Source organism: Siniperca chuatsi, linkage group LG11 (genome assembly GCF_020085105.1).
Source record: "Siniperca chuatsi isolate FFG_IHB_CAS linkage group LG11, ASM2008510v1, whole genome shotgun sequence".
In the NCBI taxonomy this organism is placed as follows: Eukaryota; Metazoa; Chordata; class Actinopteri; order Centrarchiformes; family Sinipercidae; genus Siniperca; species Siniperca chuatsi.
The window spans coordinates 15,183,522-15,205,675 of record NC_058052.1 but is presented as its reverse complement, the minus strand read 5'-3'; the positions used below and the strand labels follow the sequence as shown (position 1 = coordinate 15,205,675).

At 39.4% G+C, this 22,154-nt stretch overlaps 1 protein-coding gene across 4 annotated transcripts in view; it reads right to left on the bottom strand.

Annotated features, from left to right (window-relative positions):
- zgc:171482 (zinc finger protein) overlaps window positions 1-20,550 on the bottom strand; it is a 51,036-nt gene extending 30,486 nt beyond the window's left edge. For 2 of the 4 annotated variants that reach the window (XM_044214971.1, XM_044214970.1), the window contains exons 1-3: window positions 20,037-20,546; window positions 4,933-5,049; window positions 947-1,039 (exon numbers count right to left, since the gene is read on the bottom strand). In XM_044214971.1, the coding sequence (XP_044070906.1) occupies window positions 947-1,039; window positions 4,933-5,043 (204 nt within the window). In that variant the 5' untranslated portion in view covers window positions 5,044-5,049; window positions 20,037-20,546. Of the gene's footprint in view, window positions 1-946; window positions 1,040-4,932; window positions 5,050-20,036 lie in introns of all 4 variants that reach the window. The other 2 variants (XM_044214968.1, XM_044214972.1) reach the window with 2 other exon arrangements.
- Window positions 20,551-22,154: the final 1,604 nt, after the last annotated feature.

Genomic DNA, 22,154 nt, shown 5'->3' with positions numbered 1-22,154 from the left:
TACTCATTCATCAAATGCAAGCTGAAATTACTTACACTGGAGATGTTGCAAACATTTTGGTTCAGTTAGTCAGTGGAGGACAGAGGGTCATTGCCTTACCGAACTAATTGGCCCTGCACTACGGCCCAGGGTCTTGGCTGTGGCACTGCACCGTTTTTGGACAGACTCCACCTCTTCCTCTCTCTCACTCTCTCTCTGGCACAGCTAGATTTGTTAGTTAGTTTGATAAGCTTTATTTTTCCACCAGCTGTGTCCTCAAAGTGTGTACTGTATTCTGTGTGTGTGTATGTGCATGTGGGACTTATAGGCTTGCCGGATAAACAGGGCACATAATGTACTATAGTAAAGCTCCCTCTTCACAATAGTCTATTACGTTTATGTTTACATTTCTTTTCATAGACACAACCACACAAACAGATGCAAACACACACAAGACCCACAAACACAAAGTCAAAATTTAATCAACAGCAAAATAGTAGTGCTTCATGTTCGAAGGCCAACATTTCACCGTGGATGCAAATGCAGCCTCAGCATTTGCTGCAATTGCAGAACACGGCCCTAGAAATATACAGACACAATGGAACACACACAGACAGACAGACACACAAACATTGGTAATGCACTGACCTCCCTAGCCATTGCCTGCAATAGTCAGATATAGAGCTGCTTGGTGGTGTCTGCCTCCACTAAATCTTACCAAAAACACCACAGAAAAACCTCTCTTGGGAGAATTATAGCACAACATCTGCACATAACAGATCAAACAAATATTCCCACGAGCACTTAGCTGCAATGGCCAAGCCTAACAGTGGACAGGGCTAGTAAAGGATTAGACTGAGGCAAGTCATCTCAGGTTTTTGCCATCTACATACATGAAAACATGCTGCAAATTCACACATTTGAAAATGCAAATAATTGTCCTTCCACAAACACACACTCAGCATACTGGGTTATCTGGTCGCAGTCTCTTGGAAGGTGGTCCTCCATCTTCAGGGTGAAGCATGTAGAACAGACGTACCTTGTTGGCATGTTTCTTACTCTGAGAGAGAGAGACAGAAAGAGAGACAGAAAGAGAGAGTGAGAATGTCAGCCAGTGAAATGAGTTTTATTTTATCAAGTGAGCCAAGTGGGGAAAAAAAAAATCAATGACTGTCACTCCACCTTGGCTACTCCCTCCGAGCTTTTATCTCTGTTTCAGCTGATGATGCTAGCAGACATTTTGGCCCCTCAGCCAGCCTCAGCTTTCTGGGAGCCCTGAGTAAGATGTTGGGTAAGGGAAGTAGTGGGGGGTTAAGGACTGTTTACTTCACCTGTACACACTGGCACAGAGAAGTGCTAAAGGAGGGAATAATTTGGATGGCTCAAATTACAGTAAAAATAAAAATTACAAGAGTCTTTTTGTGGAATCAATGAATAATAAAATTATAGAGTAGTTAGTAATATATTAGTAAAAAAGCAGAAATTAGTCTGCATAATAAATTATTTTGGTGAAAAGATGGTTCAAGTACGTATTTGTACTGTTAATGGGTTTTTGTGCTGCTTACTCATTTGTGATTGTTGTATTTTCCTGACTGTGTTTTTGTCTGCCTATGTCACAAGGCTTTACACTATAAAGACTATAAGCTATAATAAGCACTAATATACAGTAATGTTATATGAAAGGACAGTGAGCTGTCTTGAACCTGCTAACTGTCACTTTAATGCAGAACAATGAAAATCACTGGGCAGGGTAAAGATTAGTGCATGTGTATGTGTTTAGACAACTCTGTGTGTTTGTGTACAAGGTTGACACAGATATCTTGCTCCATACATAGCATTTTATTGGCATGTTCTGACCTTCACTTCTTTCTACTATATAACGTCTATTATTATCTATAAATTCCACTGCTGGTGCAATTTTCCATTGTTGACACTGTCAACACCTGCTTCTGTATTGTACAACTGAGTGTAGGGATACAAGTCAAGATTGTGATTATGAAAAGCATCAAGGGAGAAAAATGTCTGTAGTGATGAGAGATGGAGGTGAATAAATTAGAATGAGACTATTTGTCAAATGTGTTAAAATGGCTTTATCCAGAACTGGAATTCTCTGTGAGGGAATCACTTTACTGTTTAATCTATATGATTTGTGGAATTAAGTTTTGTAGATGAAAATAAAATGTACTTTTAAGTTTAAGTCTATGTCATGGCTGAACAGCACACAAAGAAAGTGAACGGTAGACTCTGACAACAGACACTGTACTTGCTGCTCCAGTGCTTAGATTGGATCCTCTGCCCCGGGACAAGACCCCCCCCCCCAAAAAAACAAAACAAAAAAAAACACCTCACATGCCTTCTCACTTGTCAGACTACTTTAATACATTTTGACAGTGCTTGTGTGTGTGTGTGTGTGTTTGTGTGTCTGAGTGTATGCTTGTGTTTATAGGTGTATAAATGGTCATGCAGTAGATGGCTCTGGGATATGGGCTAAAAGCAGGACCTTGTGTCACCATGGTTACCCTGCACTGACCCTCAGTGCTCACCCTGCTCTAATGGACTACGCATGTCTGTCTGTCTCTTCTTTCTCTGTTTTTCCGAGTGTCAAATCAAGTTGGAGGAGACAGACAGGGCAGAGGACAGCTATAAACTAGAATTGGTTGTTGCAGTTTGCATCCATGTCTGTCTAGACTCATAAATGTAGTGAATACTTGGAAGGAATTGAATAAAAGTGTTTTTTTGGTTATCACTATATTGATGATACATAGTATGATTTCAGTGAATATACATTGTTGAACTGATTAATGAAGGATTATCATAGATGTATTGGCTAAACCGGTACACATGTACTTGATTACTATGTAAAGATGGATTCTTATAGAGTACAGCTACACAAAACGTGGTGCTTTTGTTTTCTCCTGGAGTTTATTAGATGTGAAGCCGCTCTATTAGCTGTAGGTGAAACTCACTCACGCACAGGATCACGATTAGCTAGGCGTGCTCCAATACGTGGTTTGCAGTCATGTGATTCAGATGACACTCAAAATTCAGAATGAGGCAGAATGGGTGAGATGGAGGAAAGCTGGTACTGTGCTAGTTATTGTTCCTGAGTTATGGTGTTAAATAATGGCCCTATAACGTTTTTTTTCCAGGATATTATGATGTCGAAGTGAAGTTGACCTTTGACCTTTTGGGTCAAAAAAGTTAATTCTTCATCGTTGTATCCCATTAAACATCTGTGTGAAATTTTGTTGTAATTAATGCATCAATCAATTTGAGTTATGGCTAAAGACGTTTGTCAAAGTCATTTTGAGGTCATAGAGACCTTTGACCTTTGAGTCAAAAGTGTCACCAAATCATTGTCTGACCAACTGTGAAATATGATGTTTTGTGAGGTCATAGTGACCTTTAAACTTGAGATATTGCATTCATGAGAATGGGACGGATGGACGGAAAACCCAAAAACATAATGCCTCTGGCAACGGCTTTTGCCGGCGTGGAGGCATAAAAATGTCTGCCACGTCATCCTTTTGTTTTTGCATTTGTGGATACATGCAGAACGTATTTCACTCATACATTATCAGATTCACATCCTTAACACCAAGCAACCGCCCTGCTTTGTTACAATATCAGACAGTGGTGTGTGACAATGGTGTGCATTGACTCTTTCAAATTAAAAGTTTTGTTGTGGCGTTTATCTGATCCCTGAACAGTTTGACCATACAGAATAATCTGTGTAGCAGTCCTTGAAGACGCTCTTAGTCCATCTATGTAAGTCATCCATGTATATGTGATAGTTTATGGATAGTTGTTAGCTAGCTAGCTGTTATTGCTAACTGTTACTGAGTGCACAAGTTATCCTTCTGGTGTTTTTGGCAGTTACCAAAAAGCCTCAGTTGCATTGTTTCCACCTTCTGGAGTGGAGTAGGGATGGATTGCAATCAGATTTGTGATCTGGCCAACAGAGATGCATATAATATATACGTGTAACCAAAAAGTGAGTGAAAGTGTATTCAATCGCATCTGGAGCCTCCAGAGGCTTCCTCCCTGGACTCCTCAATAATTCATAACCTATAATAATACTCCTTTCTTTAGCCTGCTGTTGTTATTGTTGTCTCTGTGTCTTATGTAAAACACTTTCAGTTACCCAGTGTATGAAATGTGCTATCCAAGTAAAGTTGCCTTTCCTCGCTTTCCATCCTTATTGAATCTAACACGCAAAAACTCCCTGCCTTCAAATTATTTCTTGTCTCGTCTCCTTGATCTGCTGACCTCTGGTTCTACTGACACTAAGGACATGCCATGACTCAGCTTGCCCATTTGTCTGCACAACTCAAGGCTATGTTTTTTTGTCAGGCTTGGCTTGAGAGACAGAAATAGATTACTTTCAAGTGAATGTGGTTGGTACACATGCGTGCAGACACACACACACGTTGTCGTTGTCCTTACTTAATTCACTCCAGATAAGGGCCTTGTCCTCATTAGTCTGCTTGTTAATCCCAATTGTGTCTTGTAATCAAGAGCGACCTCAATGCAGTACATGCACGCAAGCGCACATGCATATGTGCCCATGCACACACATACACACAAACATACATCCTAGTTAAATAATGCACAGGGCTGATTATTTAATGGCTATTAAATTACTCTTAGGGAGTCTGCTGAGAGGTAGACTACATTAAAACAAGTGTGTGGGTGTGTGTGTGTGTGTGTGTGTGTGTGTGTGTGTTTGTTTGTTTGTTTGTGAGCAAGTGACTACCATTACCATACTGCATTAAGTATGTATAATGGATGAGCACTGTTTTGAACGGCACAAGCACAAATTGGTACAAATAAGGCTGATGCAAAGTGTACAGTGCAGGAATCTGCCTGTCAAAACAGCCGTCGTAGCAGTGCAACATTTTTTTTGTTTTTTGTTTTGTGCAAACATTCCTGTATGAGCAGAGAAGGACTCACCTCATAGTGAGCGGTGCGCTGGGACTCGGAGATGAGCTGGGCATTGCAGATGTTACAATAGCTCTCTGTGAACAAGCCTCCATCCACGACGCCCGCAGACTTCATCTTCATCTGAGACTACACAAACACACACACACACACACCCAAACATACGCAAATATGAATATGATTAAAATACAGAACGGAATAAAATGTCAGTGAACCTTACAGTGTGTGTTTGAGGTGCATGAGCATGCATGTATCTCATCTCAATTTAGAAATAGTTTCCCTTCAGAATGACAGATTCATCATGACAGTTCAGCCCAAAATATGTTGATCCTCTCTGTCAGAACATCCTCTCATGGATGATTTTGGCTCCAGTCTTGAAAAACAATGGCCTGAGGCTCTGGCTTGAGTTTCTGCATTTTTCTGCAATAAACTGTTAAATATGTATTTTTTTTTAAATTATTTAGAAACGCTGAACATGCAGCTAGAAACAAAAAAATATTACTTTAGCTATGGTTTTATTGATAATGTAAAGACCAGGAAAACCTAAATAGTTTCAAAACCAAAATGTAAATATATTCCATTACAAAGTAATATTTAATTATCAAAAGTATTCATTGTAAAGAATGGGCCATTTCAAAGTGTTACATTATTGATACATAAATGTGTTATAAGCATGCTAATGTTGTACTTGGTGGTCCTAATCTTTACTACATAATACTTCGTTGAGAGTTTCATTAATAGAAATGCATCCCATTTTATCAGTGTATGTGTTTGGTATGTAAAATCATAATCAGCAATACAACTAGTAACTCCAACAAACAAATAAATGTAGTGGAGTAAAAAAGTATTTTCCAATATTTAGTACAGTATTTTAAATTGGATGGTGGTGCCTGTCACGGCACAGGACGTGTATCTTGGAGACATTGTCCTTTTTTAATGTTTCAATTCAGAATGCCGATGCTCCGACAGCAAAAGCAATGTTCCTAGTAGTGATGCGCGGATCGCAGTTATATCCGCGGGGTGCGGATAATCTGTGGATCAGTCGGGTCATGAAAATGAACATTCTGATTAAAAACAGATGGATTGTGGGTGGTTGAAATAGGGTGAAACCTTTCCCCATTAAGAGAGACGCTGTGCGCATTTATGCACGAGGCACAGCAGCGTAACTTCATTGATTATTTAAATCTCCCGAAACGGCGACAGGATCGATTAATGTTCTGTGTTCTTCTACACATCCAAAAGGTCACACACACTCAGTCCAGGTTCATACAGTGAAATTGTTCAGAGTAATGCAGCTGTCCTGATAAATCCTAAGCTCCATCAGAGCTGTCAAAAAAAAATTATTTCAGAAGCTAAAAGTTTAATTTTGACTCCTCTGGAGAGTTTCCTTTGTCCTGTCAAGTTTATAACTGCAGTTTTTAGTTTTGCTGTTTAAATGTCCCACGACAATTGCTGACACATTACTGCGCACATGAAGACGTTTAAAATAACTGACAGCAGCCTCTTCAATCGTTAATGAAAACACTCATACATCAATACAACACACAATAAAGAAATCACCTGGAAAACTCGCGCTGCTCGACATCATTTCAATGGCAATATAGCCTACAGGGACCAGTAGAGGTGGAGTGAAACGTCCATGCTGGTGCGGGTCTCTAAATCAGAGAAAATAATTCGTTCGGGTGGCAGGTGGAGGATTTATGTGTACATGCGTATTGATCACATCAGAACCGATCACCAATGCACACCCAGTTGGTGTTTAAAAAATATTTTTATACATATTTTTTTTATGAGACCTGCTAAATTTCAGGCGCACCAGTGCGACTAATGAAAATGTTTAGTTGCACTTGACAGATTTTTGGTTGCACCCTGGAGCCCTGAGAACTAAGAGAACGCCAAAAGACGTTATGTTTTGTTTTGTGTCTTTTGTGATACACATTTTCATCTCTTCAACTTTCCAACAGTTTTGTGCACTGGTTATCACTCTAGTGAGTAAAATCACAAAGCATGTCTTCCTAAAGAAGATTTGAATTTTGACATTCAAGTACTTGACCTAAGACCCACCTTTTAAACCCTTTTACATAAACTTCCAAGAATTTCTGAACACTGGCAGGGAATAATAATAATGCTGTAAAGCAAACAGTATAGCCAAACTTATAGTATAGCAACTTTAGTGAGGATTACAGTCTCTGAGGTAAACTGTTAAAAGGTCTCCAGCAAGATTCCCTTGTAAGAAACAGTGTCTAAAAACCTTGCCTGTGCTGGGATTGCCCAACCAGTAAAACCATAGAGAACTGTGCATCCCACTGGGAGCCGTGGCTGTGGGTTCTTAACAACCTGGCAGCAGTGTTTTCTTTCGCTTTTATACTGAGTACCGTAATAGAAAATGGTTTAATGATGTGCTCTGGGGTCTTGTGTTCAATTTTCTATTCTCTTCATTATGTGTGCCCTGTAGGCACTGCTCTGACAGGGTTAGGGTGAGTAACGGGTCTGTAGGGAATGGGCCAGGAACATCAACCATTAAACTGGATGAGCTACTTGCACCAAGGAAACGACAGGAAAGGGTGCTTGCAGAGGAAAAGTGTTTCGTAGTGCAAGATACACACACATAGGTCAGACTCAGCTCCAGTAACTTAGAAAGAATAGGGCCTTTTGTCTGGCATTGTATCCCGAGAATCTCAACATTAGTGATGAGATCAGGCAAAATCTACTCCGTGTGTCTGCAGGGAAAAGCAGTGACAGGAGTTGGCATTCTTTATTCAAAACTAGTGTGTAATTACTTTCGCTAGTGCACTTGCTCAACACTTCCATGCTCACACATGGGAGTGAACACACACTTCAACAAACTACTGGTAATTACCCATGTCTGTTCTCCTTGTCTCTTTAGTGCACCCTGGACCTTCCAATTAACTACATGCAGTACAGACACTTCCTACATTATCTAATTGAATTTACAGTACGACACCCATACATTAAAATTAAATGGCATTGCCGATACATTTAACATAAAATGCATTACATACGTGTCTGCGAGGTATAATATTCATTCTGAAATGTCACTGATGACAAGCTGGAAACTTGTTTTGTCTATTGGCATGGACGCATTATTACCTTCATTATGAGACACGATGGAACAGATATATTTTGCAAACTGACATTGGATTTGCTGTGTCCTCTCAGACTTTTGTGGAAAGAAAAAGACCTTGTGCTGTCTGTCTGGACGTCAGCCAGGCAGAAGCGAGTCTATCTTTTTATCTTCTGGCTAATTAAAAGTGATTGTGACTGCAGAAATATCCTTGTCTTCCTAATATCTCTATTACCTTAGATTATTACATGCAAGATGCAAGATGGGAGATGTAGACTAATTAATAGAGGCAATCTGTTGGTGAGATTAATGGAATGGCAGGCCCAAGGAAGCGAAAAGATGGAGATACAGATAGTGGGGAAAAATAATGAAGGAGGGGGGGGGCTTTATAATTAGTGCACTGAACGTGATATCTTCATGTTACATGGGTTTAGAAAAGTGGTTTCATTCCCACTGTATCAGACCAGAGCAATGGACTCTTACTGTATGTTATGTTTTATGAGAATCTAATTTATTGCAACTTCAGCATCAGTTTCGAAACCAGCATGAACCACAAATAGGCATGTGTTACATTTAGTATCAGTGGACAATTCATCTTTTGATTCCTTCCTTATAGTTCAGCACTCTAGAGTTACAGTATACTGTAATTTGCATCTTATGTTTTGCTCACATGCACACAGAGGTCACTGGAAACTATGTAATCAATGATGACAGAAGTGTGAAACAAGTAAAGACAGTTTATACAGTATATAGATGATATTTGCGAGTGGAGGCTGATGTCAAGCACTCAGAACTTTAAACTTTATTTTCTCAATCAACTTCTTACTATGAGTGATGGGCCCCTTTTGAACAAACGTTTCTGCCAAAGTTGGAACAGTTCAGTCAGAGACGATTCTGTCAAGGCGTTGGCCATTTATAGCAAAGATTATAGAGATAGATTTGGCAGAAATCTAATGGCTCTGCTCTTTGAGGGAAGTCTTATGCCTGAGGATCTCAGGCAGGCAAAGTCAGTATCCTTTTTATTTTATCTATTTTCTATTTTATGTTTTGGATTTTATTCGCTTTTAGTATTTGTTTTTACTGTAAAGCACTTTGTAACTTGGTGCTATATAGATAAAGTTATTATTATTACGCTGTGTGCACAATTGCATGCAGTGTCGGATTAACAGAGAGCGGAAGTCATCTATTCCAATGGAGGGTGAATGACGGACAGTAACGGACTAGCGGCCATCGGATCATTGATACATTGGATTTGTCTAAACTCTGTATTATATCGGAACCATTAAGTACAAATAGAAGATGAATGATGGAAACCCTGTCATAAACAAAATATTTTGTCTTTATTCAAACAAAAGAAAACAATTGTATCTTTTTCCACAACATAAAGTTTAATAATGGTTTATACTTGTGATGTTAATGATGGTTATAATGTAACAAGCCATTTGTTTTTAACCTATTCCCCTCCAAAATGTATTGTTATCTAGGGGCTTTTCCCACTTATGATCACATAAATACTTGACATTTGCCATTGTTGGACTACTCATGAGAACCGACTTCAGTTCACTTCCTAAACTAATGCTACGCTTCATTTTTGGTTATTTCACATGAGAGACGTTTGTCTTTGCTGTTATGTCTGTGCTTTTCTCACAGGTTTGGTGTGGACGGGGCTCATTTAGAAAAAAGTCATTTTACATACTTTTATTCACCAATCAGGATTTTGCAATATTTGATTCACAATCTGATGACAGTTGGTGGGTTGTCTGCTTATGCTGCAAGGCCACTGTCGATCAAATTATACTATACCCACACAGTCCTGATGAAGCAGATTAGTATAGTTATTAAACGTGAGTGTTAAATGCTTAATAAATAATACCTTAACTTATAATGATTATTGCTTATCTAGCTGTGAATATTTAATTTTATAGAGAAATATTTATGATTCTATGGTAAATCTCTGGGGGATTTAAGAGTACAGTGTGGTGCTTAATAATTTGTGAGGCGGAGTCAGTGAATATATATATACAGCAGAGGTGAATATAAATAAAACAATAGACAAAATATTTAACAGTTAAAGTGAGGACATAGATGAGTATTATACACAAACAGTAGCTCAAATAAAAAATGAAATAAGCCCTAAACTCAATTAGAAACTGTGTTGCAAAAACTGGATGAGTCTCAGTTGAGAGCAAGAAAGCCTGAGGCATCTGAAGACTGAATGAACCTTGAGGGGATTTCCTTTTAAGACCACATCAACTATTTAACATGGATGTGAACTCAGAGCCCTCCCTCAAATCTCAGCCTCTGGCCCACCATTCATTAAAAAGCTGGAATTGGACGTGGCTTTTTGTTCTTTTCTAATAAATGCAACCACTTAGACTGTTTTCTGTCGCCTGGGCTTAGAATATTAATTAGATTGTAATATTACACACAACTAGATAGCGTACTAAATGAGAGCCCTATTGAACTAACAGAGATATAGTGTAATGTTTTACCCCAATGGAGAGCTTCAGACACTACTCCTATTACAAACACTACTCCTATTACAAATACATTCTCAGGTCTCTTATGACCTGAAAACACACCTTTGTTGGTAAGATATATATATACTGAAGATGAACTAGTGAAAGACTGAAAAATGTGCCACACTTTAAGGAGGACGAGAGCGAGAGAGAGGGACACAGAGAGACTGAGGGATAAAGAGAGAGGGAGAACAGCAGGTGGTTGGGACAGCAGGGCTTCTTTTAAGTTCCCTCCTTCCTTTCCTCTCTCCTCAGGAGCATTTCTGCTCTATCAGGAGGGTGACCGCTGTGAACTGGACTGTCTGTTCCCCTCTTCCTCTTTCTGCGCTCACATTTTATATAGTTCCTGTCTCATTTGAAATAAAGTGCTGCTCTGATGTAACAGTCAAATTATGCATACAGACGATGAAATATTGACATCAGCCTGTGAGCCAATGACCTGTCTAATGAGTCCCTAGTGGGAATAACAAGAGAAAGGGTTGCAGGGTTAATAATATGGAACCCTATATCGCAAAGGCACTCTGCTGTGTCACTTTGATGTTCCACATTACAAATTTTTTTCCTGTTTCACTCTTGGTAATGTAATCTTTCTGAACATTGTCTTCCCTTCGTCTGCCCCCCGCCCTCCCTCACACTCGCTCCAAGATTAACAACCCTCCCTTTTGTACAGTAGCAATCAAAGGTACTAGACTGAGGCAATAAAGTCTTTAAAGGAGCCGGAGCCCGAGTCTGAATCCAAATCCACATTCATTCTGTTTGCACTGCAGGAGCTTGCTTTGTACTTTTCTTGCTCAATGCTGCAAACTGCAAACATACACAAACTCAAATACAGCTAGGGTACAAAAACACAAGTCTCGCTGTGGAATATAAAACTAGAGCTAATAGCTAAAGATCCAAAGTGACACAAATATGTGATTAGGGTTCCTGTCTGTTCCCCATTGTTCATTTCAACATAGTCAAACCACAAGGCTAAATTCTCCTGGGAAGAGACAGAGTGTGGACTCGAGGAACAGAAAAATACATGCCAAGGTCAGGTCACACACTCCTACCCCTGAGTCAGTCTGTGTGTCTGAGTTTTTATGACTCTTTCTCTCCCTTTGCTCACTGCTTGTTGTGCCCCAAATTCTATTTTGGACATAATTCTCCTCTGAGTTATGTGTGGAGCATCTTGATATTGACAAAAACAGTCCCACATATTCACACTATGCTTCTCTAACTCTCTGTCTCCCTTTCCCCATCTCTTCTACCTCCTTTCTCTCCCAGTGGTGGAAATATGGCCTTGAGGGCAGGGATTACTCACAAGGGATGGTGTAGGCTAGACTTATCTACTCTTGCAAAAGGAGTGCAGATAAGCTATTATGCACCTTACCACTGGAATAAATTACAATGCAACTTGAAGAAATTCCTCTTAGGGATACTTGAAGATATATATATATATTTTTATATCGATCTAATATTTAAGATGGCTGTATATGTTCATTCTTGGCTCTCCCTTCCAAAAGAGATCAAGATCTTTATGAGACTTACTGAATAAATAAAGCTTAAAGGGACAGTTTACCCTATAATCTAAAATACATATTTTCTTCTTAACTGTAGTGCGCATTTATCCATCTAGATTGTTTTGGTGTGAGTTGCCGAGTTTTGGAGATATCGGCCATAGAGATGGCTGCATTTTTTTAATATAATGGGACTATATGGCACTCTGCTTGTGGTGCTTAAAGCACCAAAAAATACATTTGAGAAACTCAACAGCAATATCTCTTTCCAGAAATCATGACCCAGTTACTCAAGATAATCCAGACATTGTTATTTCAGTTTCATGTGGGAACTATTTTCTTTCTACCGATAGTTCCTACATGAAACTGCTCACAACAAGGTCTGCTGTACTTTGTGTTTAGGTGTTACGTGCTAATTAGCAAATGTTAGCATGCTAATACGCTAAACTAAGATGGTGAACATGGTAAACATTATACCTGCTCAATATCAGCATGTTAACAATGTCATTGTGCGCATGTTAGCATGCTGTTAGCATTTAACTCAAAGCACCACATTGCCTCAGTACAGTCTCACAGAGCAGTTACCATGGCTTTAGACTTATCTTTCTGCTTTGCAACCTATTTCCCTGGGGACATATGGAGTGATTGATTGATTGAGATGCAGTACATTAATATCTTACCACCTCAGCTAAACAATTGTCTGGGGGAAACCTTGAATACCACTTATTTTGTTCCATCCCAGTCATATTTATAGGAGATATTACAGTAAAATAGCAAAGAAGAATGCAGAATGTTAGAGATGAAATTGACACAAGTTAGATTTGTTCTTGGTTGTTTGTTGAGTTTCTACAGTTCAAAAGAACATTTGTCCATCAGGGGATAATTGAGATTGAACAGAAGGTCCCCACTCATGCTCTCTTTAGACTATAACCTCTCTGTCTTCATCAGACCTTTTTATTCATGAGGGTACTGTGGTACTTTTTTTCTCTGAAAATCTCTCTCTCTGGGCCATTACATGTTAATGGTATTAATAGCAGATCTACTGCTTTAGGCCACAATATGGATTCATTAGAGGGTGAATGAAGACTATTATCCCGGGCAAGGTTAGGTTTTCCCAGTTTAACCGAGCACATCTCCACCTCCCTGTGTCTATCTGAGAGAGTGTGTGTGTGTGTGTGTGTTCAGTAACAGACTCTTAGGCAAACTGAGTTAATGGGGGGAGACAAAAGAAGGCCTGAAGTTTGAATGGGTGTTGTTATGATACTGTAACATATGGGGGATGCTATGCTGGATGGCAACAAAACTGTTGGGGTCTATCTGTTCCATTAACAACTAATTGCAGTGTTTTTATACTTTGGCACATTTTGTCCAAATGCTCTTGTCCTGTTTAATGTAACTTTCCTGGCAAAGTTTTGATCTCCATAGTTTCCCCTTGAAAGCGGTAGAGCAATATAGATAAACGCCGTCTTGGTTTTTGCACTGAACACCCAGATTCAATACCAAGTGTATTAGACCTGAGACTGAAGTGATGTCAAAGCATGGTTTGAGGATCCAACAAAAGCAAGAAAATGGTGTGATCAATAAAAAGAGGGCCTTTAAACATGGTATTGCACTAAGCACAAAAGCACACGCTTCAAGGATTTTGGCTACACACATGGCTCTATGGTAGGCAGTGAGTGAAACTGGGATCCGAGCACCTAAGAATAATATTATAATTCAATATTTTCATTAATGTATTTTCCTTAACCCAAACAAAAACGCAGCAATATTATACTGTATTTCCAAGTACAATATGTATTATACCAGTTGGCAGATTAGAGTGACACTGAGAGGGGAGCACATGCACCACAACACAAAACACATGCATTACCTAAGGGACTGAGCTGGAGTAAGACATACAAATAATAAATGCAAAAGATATTGGAAAGAAAAATAAGAAGTGTAAAATAAATCAGGCATAAAATTGCAATAAGTGGAACAACTGAAGTGACACAAGCCAAATAATGCTTTGTAATGACTTTCCTCTCACTCTCTTTGTCTCTATTATTGAACTGATATGACTACAAACAGCTAATTAGCAATATGACAATTTCCCTCTGACTAATTATTAAAATAAGCTCCTTGTTTTGTGGCAGACAAGGCTCGACCAATACGAATATTACTGCAAGTCTGGTGGTTTGACTATAAAGCAGGTGTATAAATAGTTATAGTACAATACGACTGAGAGTTGATGATGCATTTTGGTCCATGTACACACATTTCCTTGTAGGATCAACTGTCAATCACAGGGCTCCTATTTTATATATGTGTGTCATGTGTTTACCTGTGTCTGTCAGTGTGTGTGTATGTTTACTGAGTAAATGTAAGTTGCCATGCCTGCAGGGATCACCACAATAAGCCACAGGGAGAAAAAACAGCTTATTAATGCACATTTTGTAAGAGGTATGTGTCTCTGCAGGTGTGTGAGTGCAATATTTTCTTCAACAGTGTTTCTATGAAAGCTTACAAATACACCCTTGATTTCTGTTGTATGCATGGCTAGCTGCATAACCTACCATGTAACTGTACTGGAATAATTACACAGGTCAAAATCAGGGTAAAGTAAGACACCTGCAATAGTGTTAAAGAACAATTTCAGTTATTTTCCTGCTGGGTTGACTATATGATCCTTGGGATTGATTGTACTTAGCTTTCACACTGTAGATATTTTTGTTTATTCAGTTTGCCAGTAGCTCTGTTCTCTAAGACAGTCTGAGTGTTATTACATTGGATTGGATTACAAGGATTGGTTTTAGCTTTTGAGTTCAACTGTTAGAGCTTGATTGGCCCTTGAGTTTGTTACAGAACAGTGCTTCCAGCAAACTGGAGCTACAAGAACAGAAAGCAATCATTGGCATTGATCATGGCAATCAACTGTCAAATGATCAAACAAAGAAAATAAAGTCCATGTCAAAAATAACCCGCGAAGACAAGCAACTAAAACAAAAAATTAAGCTTAAGGTAAATCAAATCAAATGAGAAAAAAAATCATCTTAAAATGAAACAACTTGCATCAAAAATCTCCGAATCACTAACATTTCAAATAATAGTATTCACCCACACACCACCCTATAAACTACTGCCTGTTCCATTCACATGAACTCTGCCTACTTGGCGATTTGATTCAGAGAAAATAATATGTTTTCTAAATTGGAGTTTGATAAGGGAATTGAAAATGAGAAGGCAGCATTTGTTTATTTTCTCTTGCAGAATATGTCCAAGAAAAGCAAGAGAGGCCATTGTTTGTTATATGAGCAATATAGTCTCCACATGTTCACACTACCCCCATCTACAAAGATAGCATGCAATCATATAAACCTCATACTGTGCTGTGTTCATGTGCTGTGTAAATGATCAGCAAACACACATGCACACACAGGAATATGCTATTGATATGTATGACTGCATGCTGTAATAGTACATCACAAACACACACACACACACACACACACACACACACACACACACACACACACACACACACACACACACACACACACACACACACACACATGCTGGCATGGACTAAATAGAGGTATGACCTTGCAGCACCTAGCCTATATAAATAGGAAGTTTAGAGCTCTGACCAAGTGCCTGTGCGTCTTCAACTTGCATCTGTTCCTCGGTGTGAGTGTGTTTGTGAGAATGTGTATGAACTTTATAAAAAGCAAATAACTAACTTAAAATTTTGACAAATTCAAAGACAAGAAAGAATGAATTCTACATCTGATAAGCATATTTTTCTTTCCCCAATCCGCTAATGTACCCACAATATCCCCCTCTCCTTCCCTCATTCCCTCCCTATCTGGCAGCAGGCCAGTTTCCGAACATGGTGATGGAGCAAAAGAAAATTGATTTCTAAAGAGCTCTGTCTGCTATTCCCGGATATGAAATATGCAACCAGTTATTAGTCTAACACTGATATTAACATAACACGACAACCGTGTCAAGATATATATTAAAGCTGTCTCTCTTGTTCATGCTGAGAGATACATGAAATAGTCTAAAAACGATAAACTGCCACTTGTTCAAAGCATGTCAAATCATTATCAATACTGCACTATTGCGATGATATCTGCTTTGTTTGAGAGAAAAAGGACAAAAAGCTCTTTGGAAAAGGTTGGCACTGCACTGATGCTGCTATGAGACAGAGATTCAATATCTTGATCGTGTAGACACAGCGGGCGGTTCCACATTAGTTATTATGCAGCTATTAATGAATGTACACTAAGAAAGGTCAAATGGTCCACACACTGATGTACATGGACGCACACACATTAACACAGATGCACCCATGCAAAGACTCGCATGCACACAGTCAGCAGAAAGGTCACGGCATACGATATTTAAAGAGGATATGCTGCCTGTTGCTATGGAGCACTCCTAGAGGAAAACATACACACACAAAGACACACACCTACACATGATGCTCTATCAATCTTAAAGAGACTAGAGTAATCAGACGGCTGTGGACACAAACACGCGCACACGCACCCATACGCACTCGCTCAATCAATCCCTGTCCTATTAAAAAAAGAGAGGAAACAGCAGCTACTTTTAAAGAGCTTCAACTATTGCGCTCGGACTGACTGTGTGTCTCAGTGTTTGTGTCTTTGAGTGTGCGAGTGTGCGTATGCTTTATTTGTATGTATAGAAGGAAAGCGGGCACTTTTCAAGAACAACATCGCTTCTCTGTTTATTCCTTTAAGACTGGGTAATTTATGCCAGTCGGTTAATCAGATTCTCCCCCAGATGCAGCTCAGCACCTCATGAGAGGCAGAAAGACGGAGAGTGAAATAGGCTCCTGTAATTCTAGATGGCTCAGAGCTGGCAAGAGCTACATTGCATATATTCCACATTATGAACATGCTAATTAACTAACTTTTATTTGGTCTTCTGTATTTTTTTGCTCCTCTTAAAAATATTCACTTAGAGTATTAGCTCTGAGGTTACATACAGTGCAGTACATGGGAAGTGGCATAAATACAAACTGTTACAGTTATATTTATATTTATAACATGACCCTTACGGTGTTACCACATATATTACAAAACATAAAGGGGACAGCATAATGAAACATACAAAGACATCATCTTTTTGTAACAAAGTGGAATATGTAGAGCTGAAACAATTCGAAAAATCGATTTAGCAATCAGTCGGTCTACAGAAATGTATTCTGCAACTATTTTGATAATTGATTAGTTGCAAAGTCAAAATTTTCTGGTTCGAGCCTTCCAAATGTGATTTCCTGCTTTTCATAGTCTAACAGTCTTACATCCTGTGGAATCAAATTCCAGGTTGCGGGAGGCAGACACCATCTCCACATTTAAGAGTAGGCTTAAGATTTTCCTCTTTGATAAAGCTTATAGTTAGGGCTGGCTTGGGTGAGCCCTGAACCATCCCTTAGTTATGCTGCTATAGGCCTAGCCTGCCGGGAGACTTCCCATGATGCACCTCTTTCCTCTCTCCTTCTCTCCCTGTCCGTCTGTATGCATTTTTATCCCATTACTGCTGTAGTTCTGTGCTTTCTCGTTTCTCTTCTCTCTCCTTCTGTCGCTTTCAGCAGTAATTTCTGGCTCCGGAGCTGCAGAGACTGGATCTGTGGTTGTGGGCCACCTGCTGCCCCCCGTGTTCCTGCTCGACAACTGCTACTACAGTTGTTGTTATTGGCTCTGTTACTTTTATTGTTGTTATTATTATTCCTATAGCTGTCATTTCTATTATTATTAACTTATTAATGTTACCACTACCATTACATTATTACTATTTTAAAATTCTAGGTGGTATTTGCATTGCGCTTCCCTCTCCCCACCCCACTTCTCTCTCTCTCTCTCTCTCTCTCTCTCTCTCTCTCTCAAAACCTAACACAGCAGCGGCGGATGGCCGCCCACCATTGAGTCTCGTTCTGTCCAAGGTTTCTGCCTCTTAAAGGAAGTTTTTCCTTGCCACTGTCACCAAATGCTTGCTCATGGTGGGATTTGTTGGGTCTCTGTAAATAATATTATAAAGAGTACGGTCTAGACCTGCTCTATAGGAAAAGTGCAATGAAATAACTTCTGTTATGAATTGATGCTATATAACTCAAATTGAATTGAGTTACATGAAAATAAACTGAACATTTTTGGGTTTAGAATAGGGCTGCGATCAACGATTATTTTCATTATCGATCAATGTGCTGATTATTTTCTTGGTTAATCAATTCATTGGTCTACATAATGTCAGAAAATAGTGAAAAATGTCCATCACAATTTCCTGAAGCCCAAGATAACGTTTTCAAATGTCATGTTGTGTGCGACTACCCTCCAAAGATATTCAGTTTATGATCACACAAGACAAAGAAAAGGAGCAAATCAAATTAGTTGACAATTTTTGTTTGTCGACTCGTTGATTAATTGACTAATCATTCCAGCTTTAGTTTAGAACTGTTGTTTTGACAAAACAAGCATTTTGAAGAAGTAATCTTGTTTTCTTGTGTCCTTTTCATGGGCATGTTTCACTAATTTCTGCCATTTTATAGACGCACCGATTAATCGATTATTTGGCAGATTCATTATAATGAAAATAATCTTCATTTGCAGCTCTCATATGGTGTATAAGTAGCATTATTATTCTGTTCTGTTTTTTGCTCTGAGACACTCTGCTGCCCTGCCTTCTGCAGTGACCTGAAGTACAGTAGAAGTCAGCGCATGCTGATCAATAACTGTATGTAAACAGAGCATGATGCCTCAGCTTAACTCAGACTGTTGGGCTACATGTGGAAAAATAGACCCGGTGCAACTCAGTGGAAATAAAAAGGCAGAGTATAGACGGCAGTGAGTGCTGCTTGGGGTAAATAAAAAGTCTATTTCAGGGGACTGAAATGATGGCTGTGATTACATAAATAAACTGAATTGTTTTAGTTCTTGACACTTCATTACAGTGTGTCTGAATGAGTGATATTTGGGGATAGCCTTTCTGTATACGTGTGTGTGTGTGTGTCTGTGTGTGTGGGGTTCGGTCCTGGTGACAGGCAGGCGAGTGCTGTGGAAAGGCCATAAGCTGGTATCATCCTGCCAAAGATGCCCAGTATGAGGATGAGTGGACATTCTTCCTAAAGTGACAAATAACTTGCAATGAGAGGGCTCTCAATGAGATGGATTAGAGCCAGTGAAACTAGATGCAGCAAGTATCAGAACTATTCCATATTATATGTGACGTGTCTCATTTTCATATTTCACAAAAAGTCATTATTGAAGGTAGGCAGAGTTTGGATTTGCACTGCTGTGAAAAGCTGAATCATGAGGAAATCTATACCCAACTGTAGCAGGTTGCCAGCTTTCTCTAAATTCATTCAAACTATAGAGCTGAGATGATTAGTTGTAAATATCTCTGGGTATTGAACTGTTGGTCGGCCATACAAGACATTTGGGGACCTTATCTTGGACTTGGGATAGTGTGATGGACATTTTACACAAACAATCAATCAGAAAATCCTTTTTTAATTAACTGATAATGAAAACAATCGTTAGTTGCAGCTCTACACTACATTAGTCCAGCACCTCATAGTCAACATCCTCAGACAATCTAGAAACACAGGCATCGACCTAATAGATAACTCAAAGAGCTGCTTTTATTAGAAGCTGTTTTAAAAAACGCCCAAGAAGGATATTATAAGGACTACGGAAAAACTATATCATGCAGCAGTAAATGCTGTAAAAAATGTAGATCAATACGATTCCTCAGATTAACCTACAGATTAAAAAAATACCACAAAGTTTGCAGAGGTTGCTACAAACTCTACTGACACTCACTATCACAGCAGGAATTCCATAGAAATATCTAGTGATTTAAGGTGCCAAAACTTTCGGTATTCTGCTTGAAACAGACCTAGGTGATGATCCAGACGTCAAATAACGAGGTCAATACTGGTCAATAATTCATCTGTTGAACCAACTCCACAGTCAGTATTTCCCATTTAGTTCGGAGTCCATCACTCACCTTGCGCCGAGGCAGTGACTCCTCTCCACGAAAACGACAACCATCCGCCAACTGCCTGTATTTAATCCTTCAACGCACCTGTGCCGTAAAATATAACAGGAGTCTCTGCAGGTGGAGCGTCCGTGGCAACGCTTCTGTTCAATGCAGATGTTTTGTTTATTTCTTGTTTTAAATCGCGCCGTCCCCTCCTAATAAAACTCCCTCGCGCTGCTCTCCGTCGTGATGCGCGTGTCCTCTAGCGACTCCTCTCCAGTCCGTAGTATCGCGGAGGTAAGAAGAAACGTAGCTCCGTTGATATCATCCACTACTACTCCGACCAAAAGGCAAAAACAAACAAACAAAGTAAGCAATTCCAGCGTGAGGGAGGGAAGAGGGAGGAAGAAAGTGTGAGCAGCCTTCACTGGGATGAATGAAAGACAGAAACCGCTCTCGGCTCACACAGTGTGTGTGATAGTGAAGACTGAATGCTGGATTTGCAGAGTGAGTGAGTGGGAGCACTGGTCGAGTGAGTAGGTTTCCACACAGTGCACCCACATGAATATCATCTTACATAAAAAATGAACAGAGAGACAGAAAGAGCGCCCAAATTCATTGTAAAATGAATGTAGTGTTTTCATAGGTAGTAGTAGCCTAATTAAGTGTTTGTGCCGCTCAGGTGTGCTACATTCACCTTGTCACACTCAATGACATTTTATAATCTGAAGTAATGTGTGGTGCAAAATACTGTCATACTTTATGGTTTTCAACCCTGGGGTTGGGGCCACACACCCAGATAAATCTGAGGTGTGGCAAGAGGATTAATAAGAAAGGAGTAAAGAGGAAAAAATATTTCTGCTATACAAAATGAGCAATCTTTCAGCTACTTTTCTCCAGTCTTTGTTTTTTTCTTGTGGTACACTGAAACGTTTTACCTCTTCAAACCTCTAAAAATGATTCAAACAGACCAGGAAGGGAAAATCACTCTATGGTCACATTGCTTACAGCCCACAGACATAATACAACCTGTTATGAGGTTGTTAGCGCGGTGATAGCCTATCCTCTGTGAATAGGCTCATACCTCAGCCATGTTTCTTGTGGATGGGGTGGTGTAGATATTGTGAGTTCCTGCACCGTTTTCCCAGCATGCACTTGACTGAAGACAGGGAAGCGTACAGGACAGGCTGCCAGGGATTCCTATGATATTTCTACAGGGATTTAGATTAATAAATCCTGTGGTATTTTCCTTTAACATTTGGATTAACAGTACAATTCATCTTTAATACTGGCTTAGGCGGTAGAGCAGGTTGTCCACTAATTGCAGGGTTGGTGGTTCCCCAGGTTGCTCCCGATGGTTGGGCCAGTGTCTTGAATGGTGTGTGACTGTGTGTGTGTATGGGTGAATGAGCAACAAATTGTAAAGCATGTTATCCGTTAAGGTAGAAAAGCGCTGTATAAATGCAGTCCATTTACCAGAGTGCTGACAATTGGGCCAAAAATGTTTCAACCATTTTCATAATAGATTCTACATTTAAGTCTTTTACAAGCAAACCCTGCCATTTACTGGTTGCTTTTCTCAGTTTTAAGTCACTGTACATTGAATGTCTTTGGGCTTTGGACTGTTTGTCAGACAAAACCAGTAATTTGAAGACACCACATTGGGCTCAGGGAATCTGTGAGGTCATTTTTCACTATTTTCTGCCTTTTTATAGACTCCGGCTTTATAAACAGTTAATCAGTTAAATTTAAAGTTTTAGTTGCAGCCCTACTTAAATGTACCCAACCAAAACTATATGAATATTCCCACAGTTGTTCACTTTTCCTATGGCTTAAATTTTTCTTCTTCATACTGCGTTTTTCTGCAGACATGTTGATTTTATGTTGGGTACCTGAAAGCAAGATGCTGACTAGTCACCAGACGAGCTACAATATGCGGATGATTGCAGTATATCACTGTAGGTCTAATTCCAAACAGACCAGACCCACTGGAACAGAGCACACTCACGTTAAAACTGGCAGATTGGACAAATCATTATCTCAGCAAAACCAAATTGTTGCAAATTAACCCATATTTCAGGAGGAAGTATTTCTAAGGAATTTGAATAAACAAACAGTTGCCTTTGAATCCCAATCAAACCAAGA